At 41.0% G+C, this 24,200-nt stretch overlaps 2 protein-coding genes across 11 annotated transcripts in view; both read right to left on the minus strand.

Annotated features, from left to right (window-relative positions):
• The window catches only part of AKAIN1 (A-kinase anchor inhibitor 1), a 22,213-nt gene extending 16,115 nt beyond the window's left edge, over positions 1–6,098 (minus strand). Inside the window, exons 1-2 of one of the 3 annotated variants that reach the window (XM_030011242.2) lie at positions 2,463–3,792; positions 2,349–2,394 (exon numbers count right to left, since the gene is read on the minus strand). In XM_030011242.2, the coding sequence (XP_029867102.1) occupies positions 2,349–2,364 (16 nt within the window). In that variant the 5' untranslated portion in view covers positions 2,365–2,394; positions 2,463–3,792. Of the gene's footprint in view, positions 1–2,348; positions 3,793–6,013 lie in introns of those variants that run through there. The other 2 variants (XM_030011239.2, XM_030011241.2) reach the window with 2 other exon arrangements.
• On the minus strand, positions 4,479–22,726 carry ZBTB14 (zinc finger and BTB domain containing 14). 8 transcript variants are annotated; one of them, XR_005932177.1, is made up of 9 exons: positions 22,200–22,726; positions 19,721–19,804; positions 16,573–19,254; positions 14,496–14,798; positions 12,957–13,066; positions 10,387–11,783; positions 6,670–6,822; positions 6,014–6,104; positions 4,479–5,361 (listed from the first exon to the last, which is right to left on the minus strand). XR_005932177.1 is itself a non-coding variant. In XM_030011236.2 (3 exons), the coding sequence occupies exons 2-3, from the start codon at positions 19,721–19,723 to the stop codon at positions 17,911–17,913; spliced, it is 1,347 nt and encodes a 448-aa protein (XP_029867096.1). In that variant the 5' UTR covers positions 19,724–19,804; positions 22,200–22,726; the 3' UTR covers positions 15,891–17,910. The 8 variants fall into 8 exon arrangements, 1 of the variants encoding a protein (XP_029867096.1); XR_005932176.1 differs by having other exon boundaries at positions 12,957–14,560; XR_005932178.1 differs by lacking the exon at positions 12,957–13,066.
• Positions 22,727–24,200: the final 1,474 nt, after the last annotated feature.

The raw sequence follows: 24,200 nt of genomic DNA on the forward strand, positions 1-24,200 counted from the left end.
TAAACATGAAATAGTGGCCTTTTTGTAACAATTTTGATCTATCTATCTAGCTCACTAATATCCAGGCCTCTTTTGGGGGAGGGGGGTGGTGGGGGTGGTGTTCGTTTGTTTTGTAGGTTTTTTTGTGGGAGGTGTTGGGGTTTTGGTGGTTTTTTTTTTATATAGTAGCTTGTTCTAAGATTTAGGGAAAAGTTCTGAAGCTTAACAGGAAAGTATCTATTCAGTCAACAGTCAGCTGGCTTCACCTTTCAAAAAGTATGTTTAAACTTGGTAAGCTTCTTCTACTTAACAGTTTATAAACCTGGCATGATAACTCATGCTTTGCAATAATGTATCCACTACCTTAAGGAAGAGAGCATCATCTTATTCACATGCAAAATCTTATCTTTGCCTTCAGATAAACAAGTTCCATTATTTTTCCTGGAAGAGAGTTTCCTTTTTGTTGTTGTTTTCTTTTTTCCACCTCTCTCCTGGAAGGATGTTTATCATTCTGAGCCTAACCATTTATAGTTAGACAAATCTTTTTCTTCCTCCCGTCCCCCCACACCCAACAAATAAATGAAATAGAAAATAAGGCCATTCATCACAGCGAGATAAAATCAGAAAGTTGACTCATGAAATGAAACTCAATTTCTTAGTAAACTTATAGAATTCCTCTATCATATAGCCTGAAGTACTATGAAGGTGTTAAAGATGTACAAAACCCTGATTTTTATTTTTTTTTTTAAAGTATCCAGAGAAGAGACAATGCCAGGGCAGGGCTGATTTACAGTGAAGAAAAGCAATAAAATAATGCAATCTACTCAGGCTTGCTCTTTCTGAATACAAGAGATTGTCAAGCCCCTCTGATTGCTTTATCATCTCTTTTACAAATTCCCACTTACCCTATGTACATTATGACAACATTTACAAGGACACCATGGGCTTTTCTTTGAATAAAAGCAGACTGAAGAAAAATGACTATACAAGACAGATTTTTTTTTTTTTTTCTGTATGGATTAGAGTTGTGGAAAGAACAATTCATGTAGTCATTAATGAGATTTGGGGCTTGTTCATTGTCAGCCTTTGAGGAAGATGAGCATGTTTTCATTATTTTAGAGGTAAACCCTTCCTGCAGTATTCCAGTCCCATGGTGCATTTCAAAAATGAGTACAGTTAATGGTAACAGACTGTCAGATAAAAGGAGTTCAGAAAAGAGCCACTAATACTGAAAGGTGTACTACAAAAAACAGTGGCTGATTCTATTAAGAGAAATAATTTGGTCCCAATTTCAGAACATGATGTATGGGAAAGTATGAAATTAGACAGCAACTGGGCAGTTAGAGAGAAAATGAACTTCTGATTGTTGAAAAAGGATATTAATTTCTCAAAAAATTAGACTTTGCTGAGTTGTTGAGTTAGTGAAGTCAACCCCAATATCATTTTTTTTAATGAAGGTATAAAGCTTTTGGATTCTTATCCCTTCACAGACTGGATATAGAATTTCAGAGGAAGACAAAACTTCTGTTAGCTTTGCAAAACAAAGGCATTAATAGTCACTCATTGTCACGTTGCAACCTTTACTTTCCCTTTTCTATTTTTGCTGACAATTATACATCTTTAAAGAAGTTAATTTCAAGTCATTTCACTACAGAAGATATTATGCATGACTTACGTTTATATCCTGGAGCCACTGGGCCTCTCATCCCTTTCTGAACAACAAACTGCCTATTTCCCAGCAGAATGTACGAAGCATAATGCAGACGCTCTATAGCTTCCCTTCTTCTCTGGTGTAGCACATATATACTACACAGCAGAGATTCTGCACCCTTATAGAGTGAGGTCTTGCATTAGACATGAGCTCCTGCTGAAGTCCCCAATTTTGTTCCAGTAAAAACTGGACTGAACAAACTTTCTGTTCTCTTCCATTCAAATACTTGAGGGGGGGGGGGGGGGGGGGGGGGCGGGGACTGGAAATTTGTAAAATATCTCCATGAGTTTCAGAGGGTGTCTCATTGGCAGCCGCCGGTGTGGGTGCCAGGGTGGGGACTCGCTCTCCAGTCACTGCAAGGCCACGTCCCCCTTCCTGACCTTTTTGCGCAGTCTGACAAGCACAGTCCCCTGCACGCTCGTATAGGAGGCTCCTGTCCCTGGTGGGCACCACAGGGGTGACCCTCATAACCTCCGGCTCCGCAGCTAAACCCATCCTAAGCTAAGCCGTCTTCTTTGAAACCGCCTGTCCCTGCTGGGCGGCAGCTCTGATTCAGCCGTTACCCCCTCCCCCGCAGCCCCCCGGAGCAGCTCTCCGGCACGGTCGGGGCCTTCCCGCTGGGCTCCCCGGGCCGGGCGCGGGAAGCGGCTGCCCTTACCTGGAGCGAACACCATGGTGCTGCCCGGCCCCGCGCGGCTCGGCCCCTCCGACACCTCCCGGCCCCGCGCGGCTCGGCCCCTCGGACACCTCCCGGCCCCGCGCGGCTCGGCACCTCGGACAGCTCCTGGCCCCGCGCGGCGGCGGAGGCGGCTGCGGCCGCGGTCCCTCCCTCCACAATGCGGCGGGGCGGGGAGGGGGCCGGGGCGCAGCGCGGCCCCGCGCCTCCGCCGCCCGCACGGACACACACACACACACACACGCTCTCAGGGCATCATCACTGCCACAACTCGTTGCCCTGCAGCGGCAGCAGGGGAGGGGCAAAGAGGAGAAAGGTAATAGCGATCGGCCCAGCAGGGAGACCGGCTAATTGCTCTTAATTACCTCTCGGCAACAGCCCCGCTGCCTGACATTTCGGGGTACGCTGCTTTCACCACAAGCTAACAGCCCTGCTAATAGGCTCCAGCGACTCCGGACTTTGTCACAGTATTTCAGCTTTCAAAGGTTCAAATGCTGAGGAATTTATACTCTGATTTCACAGCCCTGTTAACCCAGCTCTACGGAACAGAAGCACTTTGATTTAAGAGGGAACATGAATGTTTCAGCATATAAAAGACGACATCAGGGCCAAAATGTAAATAAATTAGTAAGTAATAAAATAAAATAGAGGAAGGTAAGCACAGAGAGAAGACAAAACTTAAAATTTTCCATCAACTTTTATATTTCACACTTAATTTGCTTTTATTTCTAAAGCCCATGCTCAGAGTTCCTGTGGGCTCTGAACTTCTACAACAGAAGTGAGAAGCACAACAGCCAGATGGGACACAATTTAGAGAAAATAACTGCCCTTTTTAAGCCTACACCTGCAAGAGGTATTTTGAAAAACATTGATTAATCAGTGCAAGTTAGAGAAAGTACACAAAAAAACCCCACCAAAACATGAAAGTTTGCATGTAAATTCTTGCAATATGCAATACATTTTACAATCACATGTTCATAATCTACGGATATTCCTACAAGCCTATTTCATTATTTTCATAGTCAAGCACTTTATACACACAGAATTCTCCAATTAAATCTGGAATATTTTAAGTCTCCAGATAAGGCCTTATTCTTAAAGTACAGATACAGAAAAGCACTGATCCGCTTAAATAATTCTGCCTGTATACTTCAGTAAGAACTCAAGAATGGCATCACCATCAAAGTCAAACTAATCATCTGGTGACAGTTTTGGGGTTTTTTTTTGGAACACTATATAAGATAATTCCTCCTTGGGAAGGCCTTCCAGATTCATCCTCACATACCACTTCTACCATCTGATTTCTGCATATTCCTTTTATCACAAGATCTTCCCCATAGCAATTTCAGCTTCTTTATTGCCATTTGTTTGTCTCCTGTCTTATATTTCAGACATTCAATTTCAGTTCTCTCAGATGGCAACTGAATTAACTTACCTAAACATTATACCTCTGACTGCTCAGAAATGGTGTTCCCTCTAAGAATGTTACTTCAAAAATCTTGGTTTTCCTTTTTTCATTTATCGTTGTTCTCATCCACCTTACGTCTGAGAACTACCAGGATACCTACAAACTGAATTAGAATAATGTCTAGTAAAAGTATCCCACATAAAATACAGAAAAGATTACAGTCAGCAATATTCAGCATTCTTAAGAGATAGATCAAGGATATCCTATAATCTTTAGAAAATCAGTACTTACACATATTTTGAAAAAAAGATGTGAATCCAATTTTCTTAAAAAAAAAAAAATCTATTGGATATACATACAACTACATATATCCTCAAAAGAAATTAGATACATGTTTCTAAGGGAGTGAGTTTTGAGATGGTAGAGCAGCTTGTTAAAAGATTTTCAAAACAGTAAATATGATTCAGTGGTTTGAAGGTCTGTAAGTAACCTGTAAAATTCTAGGTGGGTATCTTTGACTTGGTAACAGAACCTACACCACTTTGGTGAAAGAATACAGGTCTTTAACTATAATGTCCTACACACATCTTTCTTTAACTGCTATCTGTATTTAATAGATTACCCAAAACAGGCACATTTTATTTTAGAATCTTTAGTTTTCTTGCTCAAATTAAAAGCTACTAGCAATCAATGTTTTCTGACAGAGGAAAAAAAAGATTATAAAAAAACATCTTGGGCTTCTTTTTTTTTTTCATTTAATTAATCTTTGAATTTCAGATTTGACCACAAGTTCCAATGCACAAAAAATCACTGAAATAACTGCACAGGACAGAGTTCTGTAGTGAACTGTCACCTCAAAAAACCATGCAGTTAATGCAGTACAACCACCAAAACAAACAGTGCACTAATAATTATTCTCATTCAATTTCAGATCAGTGGAAAACAACATCAGTTATGCCCAGCTATTCAAAAAAAGCCCTTGAGAATGATGCACAGAGGTAAAAATGAGGTTATATCATTAAAATACAATACATAGCCTTGTTCATTTAAAGATGTACCATCAACTTGTATGAAATAGAAAATATGAAAGCACTTACAAAAACAGACTTATACATTTTTATCAGTAATTATACAGTCCCTGCCTTGTGTATCATTCAAGTTCTTACTGCTTGAGTGAGGAATTACTAGTTTCTGTATAACATCAGAAGACTTAAAAATTCTTGAGTATGTATCTTCAAAGATTTTTTTTTTTTTTTTTTTTAAGTCTTGACTTAGAGGATACTCTGTTAAGAACTTTAACATTTTTAGACAGTTAGAGAAATCAAGTTGACTGATGTCACTTTAAATCATCCACTGCTGTCTGTAATTCCAAGGTTTTACATCTGAAGTAAACCCTTTATTCTAAAGGAGCTGAAAACAATTATTTGGTCACATAGGTTCAGAAGCTTAGTAAACGTGTTTCAAGGAAGAAGCTGTTTTTACCTGAAGTTGTTAAATGTTTCAAAGTTTTGTTAACAAGAATGTACAGCTAACATTTTACAGGTAGTCATCGAAGTGTTTCTGGAAGAACCATTTGGAAGTAATCACCTAAATATAAATGAAAACATTTTATAATAAAATAATACAAAGATAAAAAGAGATAATCAGGAGTATTTTGTTATGTCTCTATCAAATGCTAATTTTATATTTTACAAAAAGCTTTCTCCCCAACTTTGAGAATAAACTAGCTCTGAGCCATTTTTTTTATTTCCTCACACATGTCAACATTAATAATCAAACCTAGCTCTTTAGGAGGGAAGATTAATATGATCACTAAACTGCTTGAACTAGTTGATGTCTTTTGCTAAACTGGGCACTATCATAATGGTCTTCAAAAACGCAATTACAGTCACTGACTATCTTATGGTTAAGCTTAACAATAAAAATCTTTACTAGCCAAGGTGCAATACATTACATCTGAAACTGCAAGGAAACTGTTTAGAGGAAATAATTGTGACTGCGTGTGAGCAAGTAATATCTAAAATTATTTAAATGAATATTTGAAGTGTCAAATGACTTTGTATAGCAGGGATCATAATACTCAGTATCCCAGATTTAGACTAGAACAATTAATGCCTCTCTGATTAATATACCTCTAAGAGACAGATGTAGGGAATAAACACAGAAGGGAAAAGAGAAAAATCCAAACTCATAGAAGTACCATTCTCCTGAAAAAAGAAGTAAACGTAAAGCCAGTTACCTTTCCATGAGTACTCCAGAAGAACAGCAATGCACAGATTTTCAGCAGCCAAAGACATGAGACCTTGAAAGCCAGCAGCAAGAACATGCAACTTTTCCAGAGACAGGAAAAAGTGAGTACCATTAGATTACAGATAAATGTGGCCACTAGAGTTTCAATACTATTCTATTCATTTTTCTTAATCAATCTGATGAATTGCATAGTAGTCCAGGACTGAGATTTACAAACGTGGATAAATTTTAGAGTCTAGGAGTAACAGCTGTACAGTTTTTGTTTTGTTTTGTTTTGTTTTTTAAATAACACAAAGATGAGTCCACCACAGGACTTCTCACAGCATGTAAAGAGATCTCCAAAGCCCCACTCCCATCTAGGGAATCTCTCTAACTCTTACATCGCCACGCTCACAATATCTGAATGCCTTGCTCCCGTTAATGATTATCTTCCAACAGTCCCACAAGAAGTAAATTGGTATCTTCATGTTATAGATGGGAGTCAAAATTACAGAGAAGCTGAATCCAAAGCAAAACTCAACCAAAAAGAAACAGACCTGGATAAATTTAGGAGGTCTAAATACAAGACTGAATGATTCACCAAAAACACTGCTACATATATAACTGTGCAAAAATCAGTACAGCCAAAGTAATTGCTGCTCCCACCTGCCACACCTCTGTAGACAGCCAGTCCCTTCACTGAGACAGATGAATGAGTCACAGTCCAAAATTCAGAGCCTTTAGGTCACACAGGAATTCTTTCATACAGCAAGGAATTCAGTCCAGTCAAGTCCTTGGCTAATGACTCTGGCAGAGACACTGTGAAACAGGAAGAGACTTTAAAGGACCTCACATACAACCACTGACTCATGACATGGACAAGGCCATACCATGCTACACCATGCTAAAGACTCATAGGATAGGGTGGGAGTCTGCCAGAAGTAAAATTCTCATCTTCAAACCTTTTCGGTTCTACCAGCATGACAACACATTTGTTAGACTGAAAATGAGTATTTTTGCATGTGTCCTCCTCTTCTCTATAACAAGTGTTTTCAGACCCTGATCATACCACAGCTTATTGGTGTGTGTAACTTGACACAAGTCATAAAATTAGGCATATGCTGAAGTCTCTGAAGAAACTTAAAAGGAGAGAAGCAAAGAAGCATTTATGACCCATGGCAAAACTGCTAGCCAGTGAGCTAAGGAGAAGAAAAGTCAGCTTTAAAATAAATGAAGAAATTTCCAAACTTGAAAGAAAATACTATTTCATTAAAGTCCTCAATAAATTCAGATATAACATTTTGATAAATGTAAAGAACCTAAATATTAAACTACATGCTTAATTTAATGCTCAAAGAAGAGAACAAAGATATGTAAAATGTAAATATCAAAAATCATCATTTTAATGTGCTACTAAACAGCTTAGATTGTTCAAGAACTGAGAATGGGAAACTATACTGAATTACAACCATATAAAATACAAAGAGTAAATACACAATGTGGTTTCCTGACTTGTCCTATAGAGTCAAAAGGATGGGGATTTCATTGTGCATGGCTAAAAATTACACAATTTGGCCAAATAAGATAAAAATATGTATTTTAAATTATGTTTGAAAACATCAACTTTATTACCAAAGAAAGGATTTAAAACAGTAGAGTATCAAAACTTTAAATTAGGCTAGTGAGATTTGCAGAGCATTATCCATGTCCAATTGAAAAGTGTCTATAATAGGACATCCCTACTTTAGCAGAATTTATCACATCTATCAAATCAGGGCTCCCCTCTGACTGCACTTAATCCATCCTTGGAACAATGGGAGATCTACAAGAAAGTCATACAACTGGATAAAAGAAAAGTTAATTACTGAAGTAGAAAATGAAACACATGTTTCATATTGAAAACATTTACTAACGCTCTTAAACTGGGTAATTGTTAACTTTAATTAAAACATTTCTATCTAACATACATCTATTCATGACAGCAGTCATGACATTTTTGAGTACAAATTTCTGATGTATTTCAGTTTTTTTGGAGACTGAATGGCAAAACTCTAGCATAAGCAAACTTGTCTGTCATGCACTTTTAAAAACTGTAGGTTTTAATTGTTATTGTGTGTATAGCTGTACATAACTCTTACTCCAGTAAACAAGCCCAGTTATCTTCAGACCTCTAACATCTGAAACACAAAGGGGTATAGCCACTCCTTCCTTCTTCCCAAGTAGACAGTTGAACTCTTTTCCCTTATTTGATTTAAGATCAAGAATTCCAGAAACAAAGTTAGAATATATTTATTTTTTTAAAAAAATCAAGTCTCCCCAATAGAAGCATTCAATGAGATTTAACTGCTTTTTAGGGGTGTAAGGTTTCAAGTACAGTGCTGGAAAGTTAAAGATTGAAACCTTACACCAGCATTACAAAGTTTATATCTCAAAATCCTGGTTTAAGCTCTATTTTACACTTTAAGAGCAAGAATACAGCAGCCATGATTGTTATAAATCTTACTGGAAAATCTGGATGAACTATTAAAATTTTACTGGGTAAAATAAAAAAAAAACAGTAATAGCTGTAATATCAAATAAAGCATTTTGTAAAAATAAAATATTCAATGTTGTTACTTCAGATGGGGGGGAAAAGTCTTGTTAAAAGTAAAGCACAGAAAACTATGAGAAATATCAGAGAACAGAACTCATTTCCAGGGAAGAACTTTTCACTGAAAGAAGGCAACTCTCAACGAAGAATGCCTTCCGCAGCCTCAGCTACACAACCGAAGAACTAAATTTAAAACTCCTTAAACTGAAGTACCAAATGGAAATGTAAAAATGCCTACAATTTTTACATTCAGGCCTTCAAATGGATTCATATTTATACTTGGAAAGAAATCAAAATCAATCAGTCTAAAAACTTCAAGTTTAGCACAGAAGCCTATACTAGAAAGACAGAAAAAAAAATTCTTAACATGAAATCAGTCTAGCTGACATCACCTAATGAAATGCAGAATCTATCCCTATACTTTGGATTTATATTATTTGCAGTAACTTAAAAGATTATTTGATGATTTTTACACAGTAAGTGATCTAAAATAAACCTAAATCAGTATGGAGTGAATATTGTCTACTTCTAATACTTGTAAACATTAACCTATGTTGCAAAAACATAATAACCTTTTGGGGTTACAGTTTTGTCCTTCTGTGAATTAAATACCTATTGTCTTTTATAACTATTCTTTTCTGCTTAACCTGAGCAATTTGTCACAATTCAAGGCTTCATAGGATTGTTGGATGAGAGGCAAACAGGGTCAGATTAATTTAAATAATAAAAAATGAAAGAAAACACACACCCCCCCGCCAACTCCAAACCCCAAATTCTGTTCTCCTGCAAGTCTACCACCAGTGGTTATTGCACAGGAGTTATGTCTGGTTCTTTCTGTTGCCGGGCTTCTTCTCACAAACACTTTGCAACAAGTGCCGTGTTTCATCACCTTGTATTTAATGGGATGCCAAAGTTGGGCGAGCCCTGCTCCATTAATTCTCCTAACTCTAGCTATGTGCTCCTGCCACTTACCTTGGCTCGAATGTAATGAATTGGTTTGACAAGGTAGGTCAACTTAAAACTAACTCACCAAACCACTGAATTGCTTTGTTACAGAAACTCACTCAATTATTCTAAAGCCATAAAAGCCATTAAATCTGAGGCAAACAAGATGGAGGAAACAGGTGCATGCAAAAGGTAACAGCAAGAGAGAAAAGGAGAGAACAGCATTACCCCTTTTAGAAACAATTTGCAGTTTTATTATGGCAGGTGAAACAGAAAGCTGCTGTCTTAGAAGGCAGCTCCACAATAGCCAAAGTCGATCTAAACTGGGGCTGTTCTTCCACTGACCCTAGCACTGAAGCAATCGTAGGGCTCCTAAGAAGGTTAAGAAAAAAATGCCTCAAAACGGTTATTAGTTTTCAGGTGCTTCAGCTCTCTATGAAGTGGTTCAATGAGACACTGCATGAATGCTACTGCAGGCAAAAGCACGACAATAAATTGCAGCAACCACAACTTTGGTTGCCTTAAATCACCATGGATCTGATCCCTTGATCTCAGTTAGCTTTTCCCTTAACGTGCAAATAGGGAAATATCTCATGATTTAGCTGTGCCTCGGACATAAAGCCTACTGCCTTGGTGAATTACTTCTCTCTTTTTGTTATCACCTAGGATAGACAAATACGTTTGAGTTAGAGTGCTGTTCCTGTGCTCTGAGAACACTGAGAATAGATCATCTTTGGATCAAAGCCAACAGCCATTAGTTTGTTAACAAAATAGCACATACCATCCAGCATACTAACAAGTAATCAGAATATTAGCTCTACCATAGTTCTACGCACAGTAAATTCTACCTGGAGAAATAGATTAAATTCTTTTCAGCTTCTCTTGAACCTCTCCACCCTGAAAAGCCTTCAAAAAGAAAGAATTCAACAAGAATAAAAGAACATAACTTAGGAATGAGATTTGTCCAGACAAGACAAACTTTAAGAGGATGACTATCTAAGAGCGAGCTGTCACTCATTTCGCTATAGCTGAAATGAGAAGGTCCTGCTCCCTCCTCTTCCCTGTTTACCCTCATCCCTGCTCCTGCCTGAATACCTTCATCAGTTACCTTGCATTGACACAGAAGTTCACCAGACAGCTTTGTGAGCAGTAAAGGAGGGGAAAAGGAACAAGACTCACCCTTTCAGCAGAATTAAGCTTTACTATACAAAGTCTACTTTGCTGTCTTTAGAAGCATAGTCTTTTCTCAAAAAACAAGCTTTATAGCAGAACAGAAACAAGTAAAAAACAATGCTTAAGTTTTGAAATAAACATAGAGAAACATTCCATTGTAAACTATCTTTCCATACAGAAGAAGCCACTTTGTATTCGTTTTACATCTTTGCAAAGTCATCAGATCAAATCCTACTGCTATCTAAGAAAACATTCCTTTGTGTCCTAAGCAGATCTCATGAAAACTTCAGTTATTTTGTGGCAGAAAATGGGGGAATGACAATGCGTTTATTTGGGATACACAGAAGATGGATCCCCGAGTGTGAAGAAAAAAGTGTTAAATGCTGCTTAGATACAGACAGCCAGTATAATTAGATATTTCTGGCATAATAGAGCTACATGAACGGATACTGTGTGGCTTTCATACCCAGGAAAAATAAATCTATACACTGATTCTAAATGCTAGAGGTTAAGGTAATGAAAACAAATCAACAAATTATCATCTGAGGCTACTGATGTAAGCAATGAAAACATGTTCTTAAATATAGTGTACCCTAAATACATTAAATACAAATTTGCATTTAATTTGTATTAAAGTTTAATAAATGCAATGTTTAGAACATTTTTGACAGTACATTCTTGCTTCAACTCCAACTCTTCTCCCTAACTTTGCCCATGCAACCTTAAACACAACAGAAACCTGTACACAAGCTTTGACAGTATGCAAAATAGAATAACTAGTATCTTTAAAGACAGAGTCCTGAAAACTCTACTCTGTAAACCCCAGTTATGCTGATGATGAGTACAAACCATACGTAAATCATCCACGGTTAACTGGTAACTTCCCTTGAAGAGGAACTCCTGCCTGAAGTTACACGGGCTCTCATATCAGCACCACTTCCAATTTCTAGAGTAGAGGGGAGTATTTGTTCTCAGAGTAGAGTTCTGCCATACTACATCCTCTTGTCTGAACCATCTGCAATGCCACTACAGTGGTTTGTTCCTGTAAGCACTGCTTTTGGTACCCTTGACCCTGAAAAAATGGACCTTTAATTAGTGAAGAATGAAAACTTGAGAGTATCTTTGTCTGTTAAAATATTCTAAAGATTGAGCTTCCCTGCATCTAAGTTGCTTGCATATGCAGATTACTTAAATGTATAAATAGGCCATTGGGAGGAGGTCAGAAAACTACAAATGTAAACACTGTAGGGTTTGGGGTTTTTTGGTTATTGCTTTTAACAGAATGGGTTTGCATCAGAAAATGTTTTTCTAAAACAGAAGAGTGCTTTTACGCTTTGGTGGGAAAAGTTGATCAATTTTAATAACTCTCATGATTTTATGATTCCATAAAGATGATCTATAATCGATGCATTATATCCATTAATTTCTTTTACTTCTGCATTAAGATACAGCTTGAAATCTATTTATATGCATAATATGTTATATGTAGTTACTGCCTTATATACTTACTCAAAATGGCTCAGTATCATTAAAAAGAACATATATTTGGAATTTCCATTCAGTAAGTAAGAATTTCAATTTCTTGTTAGTACCACTTGTTTTACAAATTTGTGTTCTTTCAAGAACTACAGACTTTAAAAAAAAATGTATACCTTGGAAGGAATCTGGGATACAGGTATCCAGAAATTTTGCTTTGGCCATGCTTTTTGATATACATATACCGAACAGGTCAGACATGGTACAAATTTATTCATATGGTCTACACATTTTTCAAGTTTATCTATAAAAAATTAGATTCTTAGCTACAGATTATTAAAAAAGCAGTAAGACTTCAAAAGTCTATTTCTATTTTAAAGAGCTCTAGTGCTGTTCATATTAGAACCACTGAAGTACATAACATTTCAGAGTTCCATAAATATCTAAAGGATTACGGCCTGCAAATAAAAAAATATAAAAGAACAATGGAGAGAAATACATTGAAAAACATATCAATATTGTATAAATCACTATTTTTAGCTCTTCTATTATTTCAGATTTCTTGTATTACATTTAATCCTCCATCTGTTCTGAAAAGAGTAAGAATGTTATTATAATTGTTTTAGATCTATATGGAGACAAATGACAGACCAACTGCTATAATGGAATTTTTAATGAAACATGCACGTTTCTGGCTGATGGGGCATACTACTGTGATCTACAGACTAACTGTTTGAAAAAGATGAGAATTCCTTAGATCTGTCTTTACCTTCTAGCTAGAATTATCCTATTCTGTACCAATCTGTAAATGTTTACGTTTAGAAAAGTCATATGTTGTTAGTGGTAGATGTACTTTGTTTCAGAAATGCTTTGTCTCTTCTGTAAGACAAAGAGGTGTCTAAATTGATAAAAGACTTAATAATAGATAATCTGTCCCTAAAAATATATTCTAAGCTTAGGGTAGACTTTCTGGTATCATCTGATATTCTATTCTATATCTCACCCAACTCTATTAATTTAAATATCCTTACTCAGTGGAATCATGAAGACAATTAGATTAGAAAATTGGGGCCCAATCTTCAAGAGAGCCCCAGTTTGGGTACCTAAAGGGCAAGACTTTGAGAAGTATTTTGTATTCTGTAGCTTACATGAACAAACAGAAACTGAACTCCTCAAACTTTTGCTACTGAAGTCAGCATGAGGCATTTTCTTTCACACAACCATCTTTAAAACTGATCTCCAGGTCTAAACCTTCTTAAAAGATTAAAGCAGAAAAATGAAAACACAAGTACTCCACTGTGAATTGTTTCATTTTCTAACATTTGTTTAAATATTCCTAAGAAGAGTGGGTAGAAGAGCCGGTGTGGAATGGAGAAGGGCTGGAAGGTATTCTTTTCTGAACTTTTACAGTTTCCAAACTGAGTTGTGCCAAATAACCAGCAGCATACCCATGGCTAACACAATCTGGATCAGAAATTAATCAGATACCAGAGTTCAAAATGTGTTCTCTTTGTTCCTTTTTCTCTTTACAAAAAACCCACACTATTTTTAAGAACACACAGTTAAGATCACAGAATAGCAAAGTTCTTATTTCAAATATTTCTTTTCACTCTAAGTTATTTAGTCTTATAAAGCACAAAGCCTTTTAACTAAATGGTTATACTTCCTTAGTATTTAGATCTTTTTGCAACTAAGACTTTGGTTTAGTGTCTCAACTGGTGTTGACTTTCTACACCCATCTGGGTCACCAGAAGAACCTCATTTCACATCAGTTAGCGTGTTGCTGCATTATATACATGTAAGCCCTGGTCACGCAAACACCTATTCGTATACTTAATTCCAATAGATGGAGAGTTCGACTGAAGCCACTTGGTCATCTAACATCGCGACATGGACAGACATTCAGTATAAGCAAAAAAGAGTAACCAAGTTTTTGCTATCCTATGTATATTAAAGACATAACTGACTCCGATTTCACAAACCATAGATGAAGAAGTGTATGTTTAGGGCTAATTTTTGCTACTTAATTCTGAGAAAAACAATTAATCCATATCTAATGTTTTAGCCATCTATGTTTGTATAGCATTCTGTCATTCCTGCACACACCCCAATTAGCTAATTTGCCCACTGTTGGAAAACCTCTTAGGAATATTAGGCTAGTCTGGCCCCAATAAAGTCAACAGCAAAATTCCCATTAATTGGACAGAATCTCATCCACTCTCTCATATGCTCTGAAAGAAGTTGCCATTCTTTTAACAGTAAAAATAAAAATTTGCCCATTCCTCAATCAACAGAGCTCATAGCTTACGGTTTATCATGCTTGAAAACCTCTGTGGCCTGGAGCTGATGTACATCTGCTTCTGTACATGGCATCTGCTGGCATAAGACAGGAGAGAGCTGGGAGCAGTAGCATCTTAAGATGCAGATTTACCTGAACTTTACAGACAGACCCCCAAAACATATAAGCTAACAGCCCTTCAAAATGTACACAATGAAAAGGATTAACCTAGAACACATTAACAATAACGTACACCTAAGGTTACCTCCACACTTCCTTTCCGAAACCTTTTCCAAAACTTTAAGCTAAAGTATTCTAGGCCTTCATCCCTGTCTTGAATAAAAACAATTGGGAAGGGAAGAAAAAATTACCTATTGGCTTTCAAAAAAAGAAAAAATAAAGGTAAGTTCACAGCCTTAAAACAGACAGCAGTAGTAGAAATTGCCAATAAAATTCTCAACTTCACAAAAATAACTGAGCCTTTGCCTTCTTGATCAATATTGTTATTGTTGGTCTCGGGAACATACAGCAGCCTTCTGACTCTTAAGCAGCTAAAAACCAGCAAGAGGCCGAGGCCCCTTTCACAACCTTTGACATGGGAGCAATTCTATTGATTTCACTGAATTTGTTTCCATGACAGACTGTTAAGACCAAGTCTCATGTAAGGTGTTTATGCCTGTCCAAGGAACATGCAGCAATATTTGTTCCTGCCTCTGCACATTTTTGTATTAGAGTACGTATAATATCAATCCGTCCCAGTTTTAAAAAGCTACAAACATCATGCAACCCTTATAGCTGTAACCTTGTATAACTCTTAAGAGCTGTAAGCTTCAACAGCAGAATTTACTCTGATGTAAAACACAATGTTATCACACTTTCGGTGGTGTCCTTTTAATGCAAGCCTGCTTTTTGTTAACAATTTCAAATTCACAGCCTGACTGCTGGTGCTCAAATGTCAGAGGGCAATTTTCTTTAACTGTAAGCCTTGAGCACTGTCTTCCCATTCAAGCGTCTGCTGTCTCAGTGAGCTCCATTTTTATTTATTACTTTCCAAAAAAAAACAGTGAGGCTCTTCTTGACAGGTTATTTAGCTTATCCCTCAGCTTCAAGGCAGAATTACCTATATTTAAACCTTTCCTAACAGATGTTTGTCTAAACCGTTCTTGAATATCACCACTAGCGGAAATTGCAGTGTCTCCCCAGGCATTCTGTTCAAGTAACTCATTATTCAACCCTTTAAGTTTTTTCTAATGTCTAATGTAAACATTCACTGCTGTAATTTAAGCTCATTACTTCCTGCACTCTTCACAGGAGACCTAGAGAAAATTTACTTTCATCACCTTTAACACTTTTGAACTCACCACAACAGATCTGTTTTGTACAGTCTTAAACCCGATTTTATCATCTAAGAAAAAGTGAACACAATTTTAGATAAGAAAACATAGCAAGACTAATATATTTAGAAAAAAAAAAGTAGATCTCATTTTGGACCTACTATCTTTATATCTATGATCATATACAGTAAAACATTTTAACAATGGTCATTTATCATGTTCCTCAAGAGAACCAATAAAATGCAATGAATACACATCCTCTGATGTTGCACAGATACAAAATGTATAGTTTGTTTACAAACTAATATTACTGAATGTAAAATGAAGCAACATTTTAAAAAAATATATTGGTAAAGGTCCAAAGTTTACATTTTCTAAAATATTAAGTTCATGTTTTATTTACAGACCAGCTTTCAAACAATTATTGGCATTTTAAGGTAACTGCTTAACCTGATGAGTACATGAATAAAATGAAGCTGTAAAAAAACCCAAACAAACAAAAAAACAATAATCAAAGTTCCATATAACAGTTCCAAAAACACTATTTTCAATTTCTATTTAGAAAAGCAAGATGTGATCTACTACACAGTAACTTACCAGAAACTGGTCTAACACTTTCATATGCTATGGGTATCGCAAGTGACCAACGTTATCCAACCATGTGCCCAAGAGTGCGGTTTTTTTCCCATTCCAACTTCAAATGAAGTTTTGACAACAGTTGTAGTATTTACAAATTTAAAATAAAGGCTTGATATCCCTTTGAATTACATTACCACTGTTACTGAGTCTTCCCGTGTTGACTACACGTAGCAGACTGCAATCCAAAGACCACTTTGTTGACTCTGTGAGTTAACAGTTAAATTAGCAGCATCTACCCCAGCTCATCTGGAAAAAAAAAACGGGCAACTCTAAGTAACAGACTATTAGTGAACACTGATTCTGGTTCAATTATGACTGAAGTCACTCACTGAAGTCTCCCTCTTGCTGAGGTGGTGTGTCAGAAGGCCTAAGTTTTTAAACTTGAACGGGACCTATTAGCTGATATGACCAGCTAGGACACAAAACCCAGCCTGACCACTGCGGGCAGTTATGCGATAGCCCGTGGCTGTGCTCTGCAACTCCAGAGGTCTGGCAGTGACACCCGGTCACTCACCAGTGCAGCTAATACGCCTGCACTGCCAGACACACTCCTTTGCCTTACCTGTGCTAGGTTAGGTGAACTGAAAGCTGCAAAATAAAAACTACAGCCTCAGGCTGTATTAGCTTTAACTAATTTCTACCGGGTCAGAGTAAGGAACATGCCTCCTTCTCCATGCTGCACCCTTTTTCCTGTGTGGCTCTGTCCCATCTTCAGGGGCCTGCATAAGAGTGAACACAGAAACAAACGAGGCAGACTCTTTTCCCCACAGAAGGGATTGGTGAATGCCACGACCCTTCTGCTTTGGCAGCCAGGACCACTGTGAATAATGCAGTTTTTTCAGGAAAGCAAGTATTTCATTAAACTTGCCACCTTGATTAAAATAAGAGGATATCTGAGGGAATGGAATAAGAAGCAATTTCATTTTGATCACCGTCCCCCCTTACACTCTGTTGTACCAACCTCTAGCACCTACATTAGGTGAAAAAAGGGGGAATTACAAAGCTTAGGGAATCAACATCTGTTTCTCAAAAACTGTAGGTATAACACCTTCACAATTATGAAAACCAAGTATTTCCTTTCCGTGTTTGTTATTTTCTGAGATCTCAGCGTTTTCAAACAAAACTCACTGATTTCGATGTCGACATTGTATGCAGTATTCCATACTGGATGAAACAAAACATCAGCTGGTGATGATTCCTGTTTTATAGAGAACTTGATCATATTCTCAAATTAAATCAGGTATTAGTGCATTATACTGCTAATGACAACAAAACTATTTCATATTCAAAGAATACCCATCTCTGAAATATTTTAAAATACCTAACCAAGCAATGCTATGTGTTCCTATGTAACATTCAATTCCTCTAAAAATATGTTTTCTTGAAAAGATAATTCTCAGTCTAAACGTATACCAACAAGAGATTTTTTTTCAATTTAATTTCTTATATTACTTCTGATAAAGTTCCTGCTTTTAACTACAAGCTATAGTTTCTAATTGCTGCTCTGCTTCAGCAGCCATAGCTGCTGCCTGTAACTGTTCTGTTTCACTTTGGATGGAATTGGCTGTAGTAACTTGTTTTCTTTCACTGTGCATATTGTTCTCATGTCTTTTTAGATCAGATGCTTTAGCAAATGCTTTAGTGCAGGAACTGCAGACAAAAGGTTTCTCTCCTCGATGTCTTCTTTCATGGTCTTTGAGGTGGGACTTGTGCTTGAAAGCTTTATCACACATATGGCATGCAAATGGCCTCTCATTACTGTGAACCCTTTCGTGCTTTTTTAGATCCGGTGCACGAATAAAAGACTTTCCACATACCTCGCAACTGTAAGGCTTGTAACCTGTGTGTATTTTCAGGTGCTCTTTCAAATGAGCTTGGGTGGTAAAGCCCTTTGTACACATTTCACAAACAAATGGTCTATCAGCAGTGTGTAGCTTTTCATGTTTTCTCAATCGCGCTTCATCAGAAAAGGTCTTACCACAAGCCTGACATACAATGTGTTCCCTGTGACCATAAAGCAAATACTCAAACTTCATATCCCCAGCTGCTGTGGTCCAGCCTGGTGTCTGTTCATCTTTCACTTCACTTATGCCATCATTAAATGTCAAAGCCTGAGGGGTCTGAGATCCTAAGTCTTTTGATTCAGTTGTTTCCATAGGCTCTACTTCTTGGCCATAGCAGTTTACTTTTCGAACTTCTTCACTTCCCAACTCTTTCAGAATCGCCTCTTGCACTCTCAGGGTAGTGGTAGGTGATTTCCCATCTTCCTGACTTGGGGGAGTTCCTTCCACCGTCACATCTGATGGACTGTCATCATGATCTCCAATTTCTTCCACCTCATCATCTTGGGTATCATTAGCTTCCCCCATAGGACGGTTTATTTTTAGACAGTACTTGCTCTTGGACTGTGTGTTTTCTTCAGGACTAGATACATCACGTTTTTGAGAGCACAGTTTATCCAGAAATCGAATACCGAGAATCTGGCCTGAAGACATCATCAAATTTACATCCTCTTTCTTAACAGAAATCTTTGCAGTATACATGTAATTGAGAACTTCCTCAAAAATATCAGAACGAAGAAAATCTATTTCTATTACTGATGAACTATCAACTTCCAGTTTTTTGAAAAGCTTTTTGAAGTAGGTACTGCAGGCAGCAAGCACGCACCTATGTGCTCTGAATTTAACATCTTCAACCACGATAGCTATGTCACAAAATTCTCCTTCCAAACGTTGTTCATTTAATGTTTTCAGGAACACAGTTTTGTGATCGTCGTCATTATATTTAATGGTTTCAGACATACTGATGAAAAACTCCTGTAAAATGACATGGGAAAGTTCTGTAATTCTTATAAATTGTCTCAGTCATAAAATCCCAACAGCTGATGTCATTTACACACTAAAAGAATTGCCAAATAATTTTTTTGCTTAATATGACCAGAAAAAGCCTTTCAGCTGATAAAAGCATTACTCTTAAAATTCTTTTAAAATTGTGAATACATAAAGGTCTTTCCCTAGGTTATAAGCTTTACAGAACACATAGTGATTTATAAAGGATGATTTTTTGTACCAATATATTAATTTATTCAAATATTTATTGATTCAGTTACCCAAAATGAAAACTTTCTCTGTGAAGTTGCAATTCCCAATAAATGTATGATCCAACTGCAGTAGAAGTCATTCTTATAGCTAAAAGAAATATTAATACTAAAAAATGTATAAGAAATACTCTAAATTTGTCAGCATAACAAACCAAATGTGAAATATCACATATAAGCCTTACCATGAACAATGCAGGAAATTTTCTGAACAAATGATGATTAAGTATTTGACAGATGATTAGTCCTTACAATGGGCCACCTTCAGCCTGAAAGACAGGAAGATAAGAAGATCTTAATAAGATTAAGAAATGATAAAATCAATTCCAGAAATTGTTTTAAATTTGTGTGTTAAAACACAGCATTTTCAATTATTTAAAATTATACAAAATGCCCTGTGAAAATACCCAATTATTTTGACTGGTTCTACAGATAGATGACTGTATAAATTGATCTGATAGCACTGTTGTCGTAAACCATGTGTTCACTTTCCTCTGGCTACTTCACTTCCCTGACTCCACTTTCCTGTAGTTTGCACTACATCTAAAAGTCTGAAAAACATCTACAGGAATCAACAGTGTTAACCCAGCAAGCAACTCATCAAAAAGGCGATTAGTCTTCTGCTGCATTGGTGTGGTGGGCAAGCCTAGTGGCGGGTCAGGCAAGCAGACCAAGCATTCCATAGGACAGCAGACTGGGCTGTGGCTGGATGCGCATCCAGGACCGGGGAAAGAGACACCATGGATACCAGATCGCCAACAACAGAGATACTTGAACAGCAGAAAGAAAATGCAAAACACGTAATTTAAACTACTAAATCCCAATCTCCCACAGGCATCTAATTGTGACAGAAGCAGGAAATGCAGCAAAGAGGAGGGAAATTTAATATTTGGTTCACAACAAATCCTCCATTGCCTGGCACAGAGCTACTGGGAACTCCTTTCCTAAATCCTAATTTATCCTGGACCATATACGAAATGGAAGCAGACGACAGGTAGGCAACTTCCCCTCTTGGTGCTGGGTGTTTAAAATGGTATGCGAATGCCTGACTCCCTCCAAACACCTTTGCAGGTCTGGCATCTTAGCATACAGTGCCACTGGCTACAAAAGAAACCTGAGGAAAGCCAAAATTCTTTTCTTGGTCCCTAATAATCAGATGTTGAGATAGCCAGATAGGAAGTGTATAAATATTTGAAATACACAAAAAGAAAACAAAACCAAGAAACGCTGTGTATTTTTCTGGGCTGTCAGGGTCTACCATCCCAGGAAAACATAACAGTCCAGCACTGAAGAGGGCAGGACAAACCTATTTCAACAGGATCCGTTTAGAGTTCTTTGCAAGCTGGGAAAAACGCTGCTTTCTTTTTAAGCAAACAGCAAAACGTTACTGCTAATGATCTAGCAGCAATCCCACCCTGTTTTGTTAAACAATGTGCAATTTTGCTGCCATTCTGTTGGGACTTACTAAGTGAGAACCAATTATAGGAGAAGTAATTGGCTGAAGACAGTGTCGCCAAGTACACAGGGGTGTGCAGCAGTTGGTGACAGAAACAAAGGTACTGCTCTGCGAGTGGAGCGCGGTAGGCACTTGACCAGAGTACCTCCAGCACGGACTAAAGGCGGGGGAAACTCCCACTGCCACCAGGTCACCGCTTCCGCGGGGTAATTCTAATTATACACACATCCCCCGCACGCATTTTACACTGCCGTTACCACCACAGGCACGGGGCGGAGGGGGAGTTTGTCTGGGGTTGTAACTGTTCGTGCAGCTCTTGCCGCCGCCGCCGCCCGAGACACGCTCGGTGCCTCGCCGCGCTAGCGCGCACGGCTCCGAAGGCGCACTGCCGCGGCGCCGACTGCCGTGCCCGTGACCGCAGAGCCAGCCGGGCGCACGCCCGCTCCATGCACCCGCCGGCGAGGACGCGGCGCGGGCGGGTTCCCGGCGGGGCCCAGCCCTGCCGGGCCGCCGCGGCCCGCTCGCCGCCGCCGCCGCGGGAACCCGCGCCGCCGCCGGGGGCCCGCGGCTGCCGGCGCGGCCCTGCGGCAAGGAGGCGCCGCCCGCGCTCCCGGCCCGTCGTCGGGGGCGCCCGCGAGCAGCAGGCGGCCCCTCTCCGGAGCGAGCCCGGCGCTCCCCCCCGCCCCGCGCCGCCTCACGGGGCTGCGCGGGGAGGGCGCCCCCCTCCCCCTCGCCGCAACGCTTCTCGCGCGGCGCCCGCCCCGCCGGTGGCGGCGGTCGAGACGACGCCAGGCTCCGGCCGCCGCCAGGCCGCGGCCGCGCGCCCCTTTGTTGCGGCCGCCGCCGCGCGGTGCCCGCGCGCCCCAACGTGCGCATCCGTCGCTGGACGTGTTCTCCTCGCCCTCCCCCCGCCCGCCCGCCGCGCGCGCGGCAGGCAGGCGCGCGACGGCTCCGAGCTGTTGGCGGCGGCGGCGGCGGGCGCGCCCGCGGCGCCTCCATCTCACCCAGCGCCAGCTGCCTGGGCTTTAACGGCTGCGGCCGTCAGCAGCCGGGGCTGCTGGAGGCGGCGGCACTGAGCTGGGGAGGGGGGAGGAGTAGGAGGCGGGAGGGGGGCGCGCGAGGGAGATCGCGCGCGCGCGCAGCGCAACGGCGGCCCTGCCGTTGGGCGGAGGGGGGGGGGGGGGGATAGGGAGAGGGCTCGCGCTTACCTGCCACCCGCGCGCGCGGAACCGCACTTCCCGGGGAGCGCGGGGGGCTGCCGCTGCCGCCGCTGCCGCCGCGCGGGAGGGGGCCGGGGAGGGGGGGGGGGAAGGGAGGGAGGGAGGAGGGGGGAATTTGGGGAGGGGGGCTGGGGGGGGGGGTCTGCGCGCGTCTCTCCGGCCGTCACCGCCGCCTCCTGCACGAGCACTCAGTGCGCGCGCGCGCACCGGGGGCGGGGGTACGTGCATGCGCGGTGCGAGCAGGGCGCGCCTGTGCCGGGGAGCGTGGAGGAGGAGGAGGCGGGGGGGGGGGGGAGAGCGGGGGGGAGCGCGCCGGCTCCATCTCCCTTTTCGGGGGGCCCGCGCGGCGGCGGCCGGGCGGCGGCGGGGAGAGGAGCGGTGGCGCGCGCCGCGGCGCCCGGGGGGCGGCCCTCGCCGAAGGGGCGCCGGGGAGCCGCTCCCGCCGCGCCGCGGGCACCCGCCCCGCCGCGCCTGCGCCCCCATGGGCGAGCCCGGCGGCCTCCCCCCGCGCCTCCCCCTCCCCGCCTGGCGGCGCACGGCGGCGGGCCCAGCGCGGGCCCGGGCCCGGCCCCGCGCTGGATGCCGGGCGGGAGAGGGGGAAGGAGCGCTGAGGGAAGGGCGCGAGGCGGCCGGCGCCGTGGCCGTTGAGCGGCGCCCGGAGGGGCGGGGCCGCGCGCCGGACACGCCCCGGCGGGCGGGAAGGGGCGCTCGCGCCCGGCGGCGGGGTGTTGCGCTCGGGGCCCGCGCCCGCAGCGCCGGTGTCGTGGCTCTGCGAGAGGAGCGGTGGGGCCCGGCGGGGTGGTGGGTGCGCCCGGGGCGTTAATTTAGGCGGGATTTTTAAAAGGCGGTTATCTGGCGAGTGTCCGTTCGCTCTCGGAGGCCCGGGTGTACGCGTGGACGTTTTCGCTGTGGGGTAGCTGCGGTGCTCTCGCACGGGTTTGTGGTTGAAGGCTGGGGGTGCCTTTCTGCCCCTCCACGTCTGTTGTGTCCTCTGCGTGTCACAGGGAGAGGGAAGCACGGCTACCTACCAATATCCGCTGTAGGCGGTCACGTAACTCTCCGTGGTTCAAACATCTGGGGGTTCGAACTGAAGAGAAATAACGCGATCACTAGAAAGGAAGAAAAGCTATTCTTGCGCTACTCGTCTTCCACCTCTGATTTTTCTTTTCAAAAACGGTTCGTGAGATGCTAGCCTGATGGCACAGCATTCACTGAAATAATTTGTGGATAAATAAAACTTTAAATTGTTTCTCTTAGTGTAAAATGCAGTAGTTCTGCTAGGAAAAAAAAAGTTTCAACATAATCACTACTTGTGTTGAAAATTACAGCAATATAAACAAGTTACTGGAATAGTGGAATCATCCTCTGGGAGCAACATAGTGACTTTTTTCATCAGGTTGATAACTCCTGCCCCTTCCTGAGTTGTCTCGTTGATGTTTTTGTGTAATGCAATAATATATGTAGTGAATTGCTCTCCAGCTGGATCACTCTGTCTTTTTTTTTAAATTACTAATTAAAAGATTTTCTTTTTTTCTACCCACTTTTAGATCTACTGGAATGAAGTCCCTATTTTTCCTGGGCAGTCAAAACTGCCAGGCCTGTTTTTGTCGTAACATTGGCAATTTGCATTCAGAAGGCAGAACTAACTGTCTCTAAATCTTTTAAGTATTTCTGAATCCTGTACCAGAATTCCCTCCACTGTGGAAGGAGCTTCCCTTTTAGCATTTCATGATGTGCTGTTTCTTTCTTTGACAGTGCCTCAGATGCTCCTGTAATAACATTATTAGTCTTGAGAAACATGTAACTGCTGAGTTTACCATGTTGACCACCAAATTATGCCACTTCATTTTGTTATGCTCTCTGTTTTTGCTCTATCCATACAGCACCTGGCACAGTACAGATGTGCTTAATGTCTAGGGCCAGGTTCTGCTGTAATGCAGAATTAACTCCTCGTGGAGAAAAGGATGGTACCATAGGAAAGGTACAGCT

This window comes from Aquila chrysaetos, chromosome 4 (genome assembly GCF_900496995.4).
Source record: "Aquila chrysaetos chrysaetos chromosome 4, bAquChr1.4, whole genome shotgun sequence".
NCBI lineage: Eukaryota > Metazoa > Chordata > Aves > Accipitriformes > Accipitridae > Aquila > Aquila chrysaetos.